We start from the raw sequence: 14,526 nt of genomic DNA, 5'->3' as shown, positions 1-14,526 counted from the left end.
AGATGCTCAAATGTATTTTTAAGATTTTTTTGGGGGGGCTTAGGGCTAGTTATCAATGTGGTCCTTAATTCTGTGCTAACACTGTTCAACACTGATCGGCCACCGTCATGGAAAAGCTACACAATAGATGGATTTATAAGACATGAGTTAGTTAACAGAGTTTGCAAATATGCATTTTCTGGCAAGGTCAGCTGGAAGGCTTTCAGCAAAACTATACCGGCTCTGTCTGCAGTGTATTAAAACATTCTTCACATAGCTTAGCCTTGCTATGGTCATGCAAAATGCAAAAAGAAATGATTTACTTTTCAAAAACAGCAAGATATTTGAAAATATAATTTGTTAAGCATTATTTTTTAAATTAAAGCACTCCAGGAGTTCCCTTCTATGTTTCCATGAAATCCTTTTTTGGCTACTCAGGAGTCAGTGTAGGTTCTCCATCACGCAGGCATAAAGATGCCAGTCTAAGCTGATGCTTATTCCAGCACAATGATAAGATGCATCAGCATTAACATTGCACAGTTTTGTGAATGTGGCATGATAAAATACATTAAAGTAAATTAAAATTCACTCACAGGACAGGACAGGGAATTTCCAGAACTTTTCACAGTAACAAACAGATCATTAGAAAATCAAGGTTAATAAGGCATAGCTTGACATAATTAACATTTTCATAATATAAACTAGCATTCAAAACACTTTGCTGCTGTTAACTGATATCAAATATTTCATCCTCTGTCACTTTCATAACATTAAACTCATCTATATACTTCATTTCGATAATTTTGGACATGCTTTTATGAGATATCTCAATTCAAACGCATATTTAAGCTTTTCTGGAACCACATAGAAACTGTCTTTTTTGAAATGTTAATGGAAAATTTTCATGATGGAAGGTTAGACAAAATTTCTTTGAAGATGACAAAATTCCTTTTTATCACAGACTGTTAATTAAGAATAAGATAATTACTACCTGATAAATATTCCTTTGTTAAATAAAAATAATTTCACTTCTTGTAGTTCATATAAGAGACAGAAAATTGAAATACATAAGAAAAAATTATTGCAATGACTTTGACTGATATATTACAAAGAATCACACGTCTCAAACGTATTACTTAAAATCATGTCTTGTCTAGTGTTTATTGACTGTAAAAAAAAAAAAAAAGTTCCTATAATACTTACTCCACGTCCATAGCACTTTGTTGCACATTTGTGTACACCAAAAACACTTGTATTCTGGCACCGGCGATTAAGACAAATCTGCAAAATAAGAAAAGAGAAATTTTAATAGGGACAGAACTGCTCGTGCTCACCACAGACCATGTCCCTCTCAAACTCTTTACATCTGTTCATCTGTCAATGGCTCCTATAGCAGTTTTGAAGATTTCCCAACACACAAGTTGCACTGACAGCATTACATTGACAAAAAGATAAGGACAGCAGTATCAGGTGTCTTCTTTGTGGACCTTTTAGGTCCAAATCTGTGGAATTTAAATGTTGCACCCTGGCCAATACTGAATTTCAGTCATAGTTCATAGTTGGTTAATATGCTGAGCTTGTGTAACTAAACAGGCAAAGTTTCACTCAAGTGGAACCACTGGTTTTTTTTTGTGTGTTTTTTTTTTTTTTAAGTCAATTAAAAAAAAAAAACAACACAGCAATTTGCATTTTTTGATGACTAGGAAATGCATTGAGTAGGATTCAGTTCAGGTCCCCTTGTGGCTTAAATTAGTGTAACTGTATTGATATCAATGGCACGATATATCCCTTATATGCCAGTGCGGAACTTAGCCCTAGGACAGCCTGGATATGTACCTGAGCTCATTGATACATATGGCTCATTATTGTTCATCAGTAAAACTGAGATCTTTCCGACAGTTTCCCCAAGCTAAACAAATTTTTGATGTCAAATATAAAACAATGATACATAAAGTATAATAATAATTACCTGACAGGAAATGGAAGTAAACTAAGAGCATATGCAAAGTACTCATGCAAAATATTTTGCTGTCCAGTCAGGACAACTTTACTCTGCCAATATAGCTGAAAACTGGTATAAAACAAGAGTGGCGCCATCTAATAACACCATCAAACTGTCAAATGGCTGATGAGGATGTCAGTAATGAGAATTTATTCTATTGAAACTTGTAAAAAAAATTAGAATTGGAATGACTGTTACTATGCTATATTGATCGGAAGAAAAAAAAAAGAAAAAAATCACTGCACAATTTTGCTCATGTTTAACTGCAGTTCAGTTCAGTAGTACTAAAAGTCAGTCACAATAATTAGCATTAAGCAGGGAAAAGTGTTGAAGGAGACGACAGGGATGCTTAATCAGGGCACTTATCCCCTGGGGAGAAGGAAAAATGGAAAGGAAATTAGAGTGAATTGGCATCAACATGCACGCATGTAGAGAATATGGTCTGATTACAGCAGTATTCACAATTCAAATATTCATAGTGCAGTAGCACACAGAATTTTGATCACATTAAAATGGCTGCATTTCAAATTGTATATCTTCAGCTTAGAAGACTCAAGAATATTTAAATTCATATTCTTAATCCATAATACAAACGCACTAATGTCCTCAAAGTAAAACATACAATTTCATAAGTATTAGCCTGCGTATTCTATAGTGTGCATGTGTATGATTAGATAGATTAGAAAGATTAAATACTCATTAGTAAAACATAATGGGGTTCTTTCCCAGCGTTGAATTTTCTTTGAAAAGAAGTTTTATAACAGATTGACTTAGAAATGTTGTGTAAGGGTTGTTTTCCTGTACCAGAACTGGAGTTGCACTAGGGACATGTTTTAAAACTGTTCCCAGTGCAGAGTGGTAATCCAACATAATTCAAAAGCATTCAGAAATTCAGAGGCTTATTTGAATTTACCACAAATTATCAAAGCGGTTTTTTTCCTCTTTGCCAGTAATCCACTAAGGGTATGAAACCTTCATTTCAATAGTTCTTGGACTCTTTTCCATTCCTCCCCTTTTTAAACTCATGGCTGTCTCCCACCTTTTTCTGTTCATTTTCTCTCCAATGAAAGCCTATGAATGAGACAGCCACATAAAATTTGGACTACATTCATGCCAGATAAATCAGAATGTTTGCAAAATATGATTGCAAAAATCAGTTTTGATGGCTGAACATAAATGGGTTTATACTTTTAAAATAAATCTTACAGAAACAGCTTTTCTTGCAAGAAAAAGAGGAGGGGTGGCATAATCAGCAGATCAGATAAATACAGTTTGAAATCTAAAGTGAAGTTAATGATAATTTTGCAATGCCATACACACTGAGAAAGTTTGCAGCACTGGTAGAAAAATCCATGAAAATAGTAGTGGATGCAAAAGCAACTGTAAAAGCACAGCAGCACAGAGCAGCACGTCCCCAGCACACACCTGCAGTATGGGGATTTTCTAAGCCAGTAGTGTTAAGTAACCCTTGATGTATTTTTCCCCAGTGAAGCTAGTTATTCACTTCTTGAACACATTCACTATTTTACATTTTGTGGCAACCCATTGACAGAGATCACAGAATGCTCTGTGAAAAATAAATAATAAATCCCCTTTTGTTTGCTCGCCTGATTTCTGATTTAATTTGTTTCATTCTTAGGTGTTACTGTCTCCTCCGCAAGCTACTCCAGGTTTTATGTATTTGTATTATCTACTAAGCCTGCAAGAGCTCTTCACTGAGCCAGAATACTTATTTTGAGAGCTTATTGCAAGCTGAGCACCCTGAAGCAGCGCAAAGGACACTTAGAGGGCATGGGGGTTTCCAACCCACGACACCAAACCCTGAACTTAGGTAGCAATACACATCAACTCAACTGCAATGATAATTTCTATGTCTCGCTTTCACCAAAGAATAGCATGATTTTATCAGAATTTCATTAACTATTCTGTAGTGCATTTTGCTGTACTTATTTTGCAAGGAACCTCCATCCTAACTGGATAGATACTTGGGGCTGTCTTAAAGAATCAAAACAAAACAACAGTTATTAATTTAAGCAACTTGCATTGCATCTGCAAATCTGTAATCCAGAACGGTGGCCAGAAGAGGTGAGTAAACATCTGACTCAGTGTGAGAAACAATAAGAGCCAACCAATTCTTTTGTGGGGAAAAAATAAATAAATCCCAAAGCAAAAACCAGTCAGTTTAGTACAAAATACTTAGCAGCAGGAAGGTAGTGATGTTCTCCCTGTCTGGGAGTATTTAAGAACCTTACTTTTCCATCTGCACACTTGGTTCCCGACAGCACAAGACCCGGGTCTGGCATATCATCCCCCAAATACACATGGGTACCACGGCACAGAATCTTTCCACCTTCCTGAAGGGGGATATTGGTTTCTATGGAAACAGCATTGGTACCAATCACAGGTCGATTTGCTCCCCCTTGACACTGAATTTTTCCACATTTAGCATCTCTGAAGGAAACAGACAAAATGAAACATTAATTAAATCATTTTAGATGTTATAAACCCATTCCCACCACCCTCACATCAGTTCCTGTGTTGGAGAGGAGAGACCAAGAGATCCTACCTGGGCTCACACTTGGCAAAGGAGCTCTTGGAGTCTTTGCCACAGTTGCCGTAAGGATCACCTGCAGAATTGACTCTCTCAAAGCAGATCCCAGGAGCAGGTTTCGCACCTGAAATGAAACCTAGTCAGAACTTTCATCTTGTACAAGGTGTTTTTAATAATTTTCTTTGAGCTCCAGTGATGGTTTAGGGGAAGGCAAGATGTGATCTGCATGTCGATGAAGCACAGCAGAGCAGTTGTGCTGGATCAGCATGCTAATTGAAGAGCCTGAATGTGTGGGTTTTCCACAGTCCTTTGTCTCTCTTGGCAGCCCTGTGCAGTAGACAATGCTGAACTCGTTCTCTTTCAGAGTTCCTACATGATGGTCCTCTTGTGAATCCTCCTAGGACACAAAAACTTTTAGTGAATGCCAGATCTAGTTTAGTGAAGAAAGACATGGGCCAGCTGGTAAGTTAACTCCCTTCCATTTACAGGGGTCCATGTGATTCTAGCAAGGGCCCAGGAGCTGAAGCCAATGGAAATAGTTTTCAAGAAAGGCCTTTTTAACTGCAGTTCGGAACAACAAGAAACCAGAAAAAAAAAAATCCATTTGCAAATGAGAATGTCACACAGCAGTGTGACACTGGCAAAGAGAATATGGTGCTGTTAGATCAAGCTAATGTACTGGGGAGAGGAAAGGAACCTGTCTCCACCTTAATCTTCAGTAAATCCATGCCTGAGAGGAAAGGCTGATTTGAAACCAGGATCATTTCTACCAGGGTAGTAGAACTAGGAATCTGGGAAGACAGGCAGCATCTGGTTCTTATCTGTCGTAGCCTTTTGTAATAGAGACTTATCCTAACACCACTGGAACTTCCCTGATGGCATTAGTACTGGAAATGTCTGTGCAGACAGATTACTCATCCCCACATTTTAGAAGTTAAAAGGTGCTATTAGAACATCTACTCTAATCCCTTATGCAGATAATATTCTGTCCATTTTTCCCAGATTATGACCAACTATGTAATATCTTCTACATCCATGCATTCATCTGAAATGTCTAAGAGGTGGAGAATGTACTTTTGTGGCTTGACTGTTGCAATATTTAATTAGTCCCCATATTAGAATTTCATTCCTTTGTTCTAATGTGAAGTGTAGCTTTTGTTTCCAGCAAATAATTGCTGCTCTTTGATAGATTAGGGCCCTTTACTGTCCCATATTTTCTTTCCATGAAGATAATTAATAGCACAATCAAGTCATTGCCAACATTTCAACTGCTCCAATACACAGACTTGTTTTGAGGAGACAAGTTGGTAAGGATATATATTGGCTGACTCTCTTGGCATGTATCTGCTAGATACATTTTTGTACTTTTGATAGATCAGTGAAACTGAAACAAAAATAACTGACAACAAATGATGTGATAGCCTAAAGGCTGAGAATATACCATTTTCAGTGTTCCCTGATCTTTAACAGGGACAGAATTAATGTTCCATTTTTCAAATGTTCCATCTTTCAAATATTTTGAGCCACTTGCAAGTGCATATGCCTATAACTGTGCCTAAAACATATAATTTATTTAAAATATCCTGAAGATTTGAATGCCTTCAAAGAGGAAAAAGGCTTTAAAAAAGGGGGTCAAATTCCTAAAGAAGAACATATAAATATGATTGTAAAACTCCCAGATAGTGTGGATCTTTTCACTAATAACTCAGAGATTAAAGCCTCAATTAATTATCTGCATTTCACAGTTAGAAGCTTGACTAATACTATATACTGCCGAACAGCAATCTAATGCTATTAAGGACAAAATATTAAAACTTGGAGAGGCTTAAGATGGCACCCTCTTTTCCTTCTAAGATTTTTACATACTGAAAATGGAAAAGTCAGAAAGCAGGGCACAGAAGGAACAGACTGTGAGTTGCTGGTTCCCTGGAGAGAAGGACAAGAGCCTAAAATTCTTTGGAAGATTACTATCAAGCTTGCTGAGTTCAGAATTTTTCTCAAATCTGGAACTATTAAAGGGACTTGCACAGGATTCTTTTGCTTCCTTTCATTAAACCACAAGCAATAATCAAAAATCAACAAAAGCATCCAGACAAGGCGCTGTGCAAAAAGCAAAAGTAAAATTTACATTTTCAGCATGTAGATTCCTCCTCATCTTTCCAGGGCAGGCACATTAACTATTCAGCATGATGCAAACATTAACATGTGCATACACTATGCCAGCTTCAGAGTGGAGAGGGAAGGAAGGAAAGAAAAAACATGCTGTAAGTAAAAGTCCAAGTAAAAATAATTGCTTTTTCCTCCAACATCTGCTGTGTTTGACTTCCTCAGACCTACCTCAGCCCCTGTGATCTACCATGACCATATGCAATTGCGATGGGTCTCCTTTTTTCTTGGCTGGGACCCATGAACCCCAACCAGTTCAGCCAGTGGAGTGTCACTGGAGTGGCTGGAGGATGTGTCTGCAGCAGCCCGAAGCACAGACACACTTTTCCAAGCAGTGTGTGGCTCCATGAGCTGCCAAAAGCAAAATGAATGTCCCATGCTTTGCCTGTAAGTGACCTATAAAATGCTTATTAAAAAATGATGTTAAGGAAATAAAGGGCTTGCTGAAAGACAGAGAGTTTAAGGTATTTACCTTCCCTTTCACGTAGTGAAACTTTTTTTTTTTTTTTTTTGACTGTAGAAGTCAAGCACGGTACATGTGATGGAAAGCTGCCTGCAGGAAGAAAAACACATCTGCAGCATCCTTGCAGAGCTCAGCCAGTGAGCTTTAACTCCAACCAATATTACTTGACAAGAAAACGGATGTCATGGAGGACAAAATAATGCTCCCCTGCCAGGCTCGGAGCAGTGTGTGTATGAAAACACCTGGTACCCAGTGATCATCTGGGGCCTGGAAACCAAAATCTAGCTTCAATTTCTGTCTTTGGTATCAAACCAAAACACATGGTTGTTTGGGATTCAGATGGCTGCTCCTTCTCCTGACTGGTATCTCACAATATTTGGACATTTTTATAAATGAAAACATAGCAAACTATAAGAAGCTGAGCAGATGGAGCTACCAAGTTAAAAGCAGGATTTCAGAGGACGCTTAAGGAAGAGAAGTGTAATGTTGCATTTCTGGAGGAAACCCATTTATCATGATTGCAGCACATAAACTGCAGCAGAAAGTCCTGTCTTTCTCTATTTTGCTACCTCTACAGGCAAAGACAAAATGATTTGTGAGATTTACAGTGGATATTAAGTGCTTTGAACTGGATGAGCAGAGTTTATTTCACTTTGCTGTTGATAATTATAGTATCGTGACCCTGTAATTAAGGTCCTGTCGGCTTTTCCATGCCGAGCCTTATTCGAGGGATTAAATCAGCCATTTAAAATGCTGCAGGTCAAAGCTCACCACTGCAGTTGTCAGCCTGGAGACTTTTTTTTTTTCCCCTCCAAATGTGTATATTGATGAACGCACTTCTTTCATGTTAAGATTGAAAAAAAAAATGTTCTGCTCTCTCAGAAGCAGTGCAGAAATGCTGTGTCATTTCAGACCAGCACAAGACCTGCTGCGAGGACAAAACACTGTCACAGTCTCCCAAAAGAGAAGAGAGAAATTTCTGACCATGGTGCTGACTGCACAAATAGAGAAACATCGGTTATCAGGCAGCAAGCAGAAACAGAAGATATTTAGACTCATTTCCCAACATTGTCTCAGACTTATTAGAAATATATACCTATAAAGCGTGTATGGGTGTGGAGGGAAAAAAAAAAAAACGCAACACTCAAATGGGAGTTTTCTTACTCAGAGCATGGTAACAAGTACCATGACCGACTGTATAAATAAATATAAGCATAAAAATACAGCTCTGTGTGTCACGTGGTTTGCACCTAGATTTTATATCTCATTAAGTTTGTTTTACTGCACTGAGGATCCAAGCAAACTTCCTCAAGCTTCCCTTGGCCTTTCTCTTCATCTTGGTGATCCCTGCTGTCAAGTCTCTGAAAAGCGGGATGGGGTTGAGCTATTGTTTTTGCATGTAAGGAGTTTGCTAGCTCTAAGAACAGGGTTTAAAGCCTTTCACATCCCTAAAAGCAAAGGCATTGCTGTAAATCTGTGATGACCCAAGCTGTTTGGTTTCACTGGTTATCCTAAATGAGATTCAAATTTTACAGTGCTCAGATTAATACATATTCCTTCGAAAAATAGCAGTGGCTTGGTCGCCTAAATTAGATGGGGAAGCCCATCTGCTCTGCTTATAGGGTTGTACTTGGAAAAAAATGCAAAGCTTTGGCATCATTGACAGGCCTTTATAACAAATATTGACAATAAAATTAAGATTGTTCCCGCCTAAACAAATAGCCATGTCTATGCAACAGATTTAAGCATGTTCTAATTATTAAGTCAATGCCTGCCGTTGTCTCCCCCAAATCATTGCTTTTTCCCTCTTGGGGAAATGTAGGAAAACACACTGACAAACATTTCCTTTTCCTCCCTGAAGAATCACTTTCTTGTCAATGCAGAAAATGCCACGAGTTTAAAGCTGAGAATTTTCTTTTCCTTGGTAATCAGTAATTTCTCTCTCTTAAATAGCTTTATCTGTGCATCTTGTTGCTCCCTGCAAATGCCAGTGGAGTACCAGACATTACGCAGATGCATTACTATCGATGTATCACTCAGTCACGCTGCTATCAATAGGTCAGATCAGTGCAACGCGAAATTTTTTAATATGAAACAAAAAAGGTCACAAGCCCCTCATGCATGCTGCTCCTTAAAGATAAAAACGACAAGAACTAATGCAAGAAAGAGAGAAGAGGAATCTGTGTTTTCTGCAAGCAGCCTGGAACGGACTTGGTATTTATGGCTGTTTTCAGAGCTCTCCAGCCTATTGCAGATAGGGAACAGCAAAAAGTATTTCTCCAATTTTCCTCCAGAAATTCTGTTGAAAGTAACAAAGAAACTTGATGAAATGTGGGTACTCCTTTTTGGAAACAGATTCCTGTTGCTCAGCCTAATGTAAACTCTCTCTGACAAGCTCATTATTTTTCTTTAGAGCTAAAAATATTAAGATTGACATTTATCATTGGGCATCTGCAAGCCTATGAATGAAGAAAGATATAAAAGAGAACACGTTGATAAGGAATTCAATATGCTGAATATAGTTTTAAGAAAAGTTAACGTATTTTGCATGGCTTTCTCCTACTGAGAAGAAAAAGGAAACTAATGTAAAGGAACTATGGCCTGTTTTCCCTTTACTGTATAAAATTTTCTTTGAAAAACGTACAACTACTCCCTCATCCCACCTCCAACACACACAGTTGTTAAAAACAAATTTTAATCAATTACAGCAATCTGGTGAAAGGTTCAAATATAACTTTTTGATACAAAGCCCAGGGACAACATCTTGGTATGTCAAATCTCTCCTTCTGCTGCAAGCAGATTTGGAGGGAAACAGTTTTCTTATCTGTCCCGTCAAAGAAGGCAAGATTTAAAATCTTCTCTTTTTTCCAGCTGCATAGCCCACCCACCCCTCTTCCCATTCCAGCCCTCTTCTGCCAGCTCATGCTCCAATGAGATGTAAGTGTGAGCAGGTGGGGATATTTACAGCCCTGGTCTTTAAATTCAGAATACAAGCCTTTCTTTTCCTCTCCCCCCTCCCCCCCCCCCACTTTTTTTTTTTTCTTTCTTGAAATCTAGTCTGCTTGAAGTTTCAAAGTTTACAGGCATGATCTCTAATTTATACCTGCACCAGTGAGTTCAGAACTAAGGCTTGCAGTTCAAGTTCAGACAAATAAGGGTATTCCGGTTAATGTCTGTTGTGACCATTTGAGCCCTGTTCCTAACAAAGTCATTTGTCTCACAAGCAGACCCCCACAGCCTTGACCACCGGAGACTGCATGCACAGCAGTGCCCATGTTGATTAGTCCAGAGAAGGAAGACAAGAAAGAACTTGGGGAGCCCGGGGGTGTTGGAGGACATGCTTTGTTAGGAAACAGACCTGGCGAGGGAGCTACAGCAATACAGCTTTCTGACCTTTAGCTGAATTTTTCTAAGCAACCGAAATTACTAACAGTCTGACTGAGTAACTTTCCATGGCATGGGAAACTGGTTCGTAAGGAGGTTTTGCTTTATACGAGAGAAATATCTCTGTATCCAGGGGATTAAAAGTCCCAGTATGACTAAGACTGGAGGCTATAATTGCACATGCCTATATGAGCTCATATTACCTCTATGACACGAGTGGGATTCGGAGGAGTGCATGAGATGCATGGCTTTCTCCACGTAGGCAGTTTTGTTATGAACTGGAACTCTTCTAACACGTTCTTATACCCACACGATCAAGCTAACATCTCCCTGCTATCTGCATCACTGGCACTATTTCTTGAGATGCTTTAGCGTTCATTTTAAAAGTTTGGAAAGTGGTCTGAGCTCTTATGAAGATAACTGATAAATTCTTCAGTAGACTTCTGATGAGGGCTCTGATCAAGGGAAACATCTGTGCGTAGTAAATTGACATGAAAATTTTGAAATAGAGTTAAAGACAGCTATATACTGAACTGAAAGAGCCTAAAAGAGCTAAAAACATTAGCTTAAAAGAAATAATTAAATTTAGCTCTTAATAGCACTTCTCCCCATGAGAGTTCAAAATGTTTTTCCCATTTGAAAGAAGGATCTAGTGTGATGCTTGTCCCAAGTGAGGCAGCAGGCAACAGCAAAATTCTGAGTTAATGCTGGTATGTCAGTGGGAGGGCCACACAAAGGTGGAAGGTGAACAGCTTTCCTAGGTTATCATCTGCTTAGGATAATTTAGGAGCTCATCATATTAGATTTTTGCAAAAAGTGAGTGAATTCCCATGGGTGAATAAAATCTCTGCTTCACTGCATACTCTGCTAAGAGAATTATCAGGAGGCAGGTTTACAGAGTAACACCAATTAATAAAATGCACACAGGGCTACAAGAATCTCATGTTAGTGTTAAATATTGAACTCTATTTTGGGATGTAAACAGACATTCTGCGGATGAGCAATTCAGAGTTCAGGTGGAAGCTTATGTCCCAGTCTGAAAAGGGATGTGATTTCTACCTCTGTCAGGAGCATTCAGCACTTTATAGGATGAACTAAGGCCATACCAATCAGTATTAAACGATTTGCCTAAGTTCACAGAGCCATTTGTAGCGGTGCTGTGGAATGAACCTAGTTACATCCGCTCTCTACCTCCTGCTGCAAAAAATGAACATGACTGCAAATCAAGGAGAAAATGAATCACAAAATGATTCCCTCATTGTGCAGTTCTCCGTTTCAGGAAAGAATAGACACAGATTGGTACTGTATAAAATTCCCCCAAATCCAGCTATAATCACAGGCAACTTTTATTGCAGTCTGACAAGCAGATCTCCTGGTTCCCGGACTCACCCTGGCCCCAGAGGGTGATGCACTGCTGCTCGTGGGTCTGGCAGATGCCGTTGTAGCAGTAACCGTCCACCCCGTGGCACGCGTGCCCGTCGTGCAGGTACACGTTAGCTGGGCAGTGAGGGCTGGCTCCCGTGCAAAACTCCGGCAGATCACAGGAATTACTTGACTCTCTGCAAGAAGTCCCCGCTGGTTTTAACTGCAAAACAAACAAAACCTTAACTGCTGTCGTTCCAATCAATAAGCACTATGCAGCAGTGTAACCCATGCAGAACACAGCTTTTTTTCCATTGGCTCTGCACCAACTGACTGCAGTGGACAGCATGAGGATTACGCCACTCTTTAAATGTATATATTTGATCCATGTTGCAAAGTGGATCAGGTCAGAAGGTAAATCCTGCTTTTTGCTAGTTTTCAAATATGAACAAAATTTTTCAATGCAACCATTCCTAAAGACACAGACGCAGAAATATTTTTGGGCTGTAATGCGAAGTATGCTCTGTAGCACTGATGGGAAGTCAGATCAGAACCCTTGCCATCCACACAGCACCGATCCTAGGTGATTGCTCTGTGCTGGGGCCAGATGTAGCAACACCGCAGTGACCAGGGCAGCCAGCTGAGCACAGAACCTCACCAGCCCCAGCTGGAGCGGTCACTCACAGGGCCACCAGCCCACCTGATGCTGGTTTCAGCTCCCTGAGAGCTTCCCTGATAGTTCAGGGAAATGTTGCTCTCTCACAGGCTTCAAGATCTTCTTCAACTTAATAATACCACCACTCAACAAAACTGCTCCTCTCCTGTCCCAATTTCTCTAGATAACTCTGTTGTTCAGAGGTGAAGGCAACTAGTAGGGAATGTTAAAAAAATCCCAGTCTGAACATTCACACATCACCAGCAACAACAGACAGGTGTGCTCTGGGAGCACCATTGAACTTTAACTGCATCACCACAGTGTTTTTGGAGAAAAGCAAAACCGCATGAAGGTAATCCTCCCTAGGAAAGTGCTGCAGCAGGTTGATGCTGTCCTGACAGCTTGCTGGTCTGAGCTTTTAGGCAGATGGTTGCCACAGACACAATGGAAACTTGCTGAATGCTCTATTAGCCCATATGCAAGAGTTGGTGTGAGAATTTGAGAAGGTAAATGCCTGCAGCAAGTTGGCTTTTTATAGCACATTAGGAGTCCACAAGAGCTGATGCTCAGCCATTAAAAATATATATGTTGTTGACAGAATTAATATTTCAAGAGTCTTCCCATAAAAAGAGGGTCCATCATTTAACGACTGCTTGCCACAGCACAGCATCCACATAAACATGAAAAACAGCCAAGTGTACAAGTTCATGAAAAGGAAGAGGTTTTGCATGAACAAATGAAATGGCTACAGATAGCACAGGCACTGTTAAAGAAGTCTGCCCCTTCAATAACTGTTAGAGTTTGATCATTTTTTTAATTGCTCACAAGAAATGCAAGGGTCTTAACACTTAATGATGCTAATTTGTTGGGTCTGTGTTCTTGCTTACTCGTCTGCTGTTGAGAAGATTATGGAATTGTGCCCACCCCACGTAAATAAGAAAGGTTTCCAACAGTTCACCTTGCAGTCTTCACAGCAAAGTCCATGTGCACACACTGCTTCCGTTCTCAAAGTACAGGTAGTTGCATTACAACATGGGTTCGTACATTCCTAGACGGGGGATAAATTAAAAGCAGACAACTTTCAGTCACAATGAGCTGTAAATCAAGAGAGGCTGACTTTCTCAAAGAGGTGCTATAGCCCTGCCAAGAAAAGCTAGGCATGAATTAATGAATTAGGTATGAAATTCTACTACTTGATCCAAAGAGTCTTGTCTGTCCTTACATCCTACAACTGCTGTAATTGTAGTAAAACCAGAGAAGCCACTGAGGAAGGCTGGTTTATTGTAGCCAGGGGTCTAGTGCCAAATACCACGAACAACTCAAGTGTGCTGCTACTGATCCTGACACAACAGTATGGTGTTTTATTTCCACAAAGTTCAGTGGAATTAATCCATTGCCTTCTGTGGAATTCACCCCAGCTGAGGATCCCAGACCTGTGCCACAGGTACTGAGCATCACCACTGCAGCACTGTTTTGTGATAGTTTCTCACTAAATTTCTGTCTTGCATGGAGGCTGCTGTCTGCTGCAAAGAAAGATGATGACACCATTCCATGTAATCTTTTCTTGGGGTATTCCAGTAATAGAGCTTTGAGAAAAGCATGAATTGCATTATTACTAACTGATACATCCCAATTTCACACTCATGGATTAGATGGCTGCACATGGGCTTTTACAAACTTTATTCTCAGTAGAGTGAGCTGTTAAGAAGTTTCAGGAAATAATGGAGTTGTTTTTTTTTCCGAGATTATACTCACAAGCTGCAAGTTACATCAGCTGCACTGGAATCTCAGCTCTCTAACAAAAATAGCAGCAGATAAAATTGCTCTTCAGCTGTGTTAAGTCAGTTTGACTTAACAAGGGATCACTAACAACACAGGGAACACAGGAAAAATAAGTGGGTTAGAATGATGTTCACAGCCTCTTGCTACTTTATTGGCTTTTGTAAAGCTTTCCAACTGGAAGA

The 14,526-nt window shown here is 39.5% G+C and overlaps 1 protein-coding gene across 3 annotated transcripts in view; it reads right to left on the bottom strand.

The window, feature by feature from the left end:
- ADAM12 (ADAM metallopeptidase domain 12) overlaps positions 1–14,526 on the bottom strand; it is a 181,515-nt gene that overhangs the window by 13,789 nt on the left and 153,200 nt on the right. For all 3 annotated transcript variants that reach the window (XM_035547503.2, XM_050711794.1, XM_035547504.2), the window contains exons 13-17: positions 13,521–13,610; positions 11,935–12,130; positions 4,548–4,656; positions 4,234–4,432; positions 1,183–1,260 (exon numbers count right to left, since the gene is read on the bottom strand). In XM_035547503.2, the coding sequence (XP_035403396.1) occupies positions 1,183–1,260; positions 4,234–4,432; positions 4,548–4,656; positions 11,935–12,130; positions 13,521–13,610 (672 nt within the window). The remainder of the gene's footprint in view (positions 1–1,182; positions 1,261–4,233; positions 4,433–4,547; positions 4,657–11,934; positions 12,131–13,520; positions 13,611–14,526) is intronic.

Source organism: Cygnus atratus, chromosome 7, assembly GCF_013377495.2.
Source record: "Cygnus atratus isolate AKBS03 ecotype Queensland, Australia chromosome 7, CAtr_DNAZoo_HiC_assembly, whole genome shotgun sequence".
Lineage (NCBI taxonomy): Eukaryota > Metazoa > Chordata > Aves > Anseriformes > Anatidae > Cygnus > Cygnus atratus.
The sequence above is the reverse complement of the archived record's forward strand: the minus strand, read 5'-3'. Positions and strand labels throughout refer to the sequence as shown.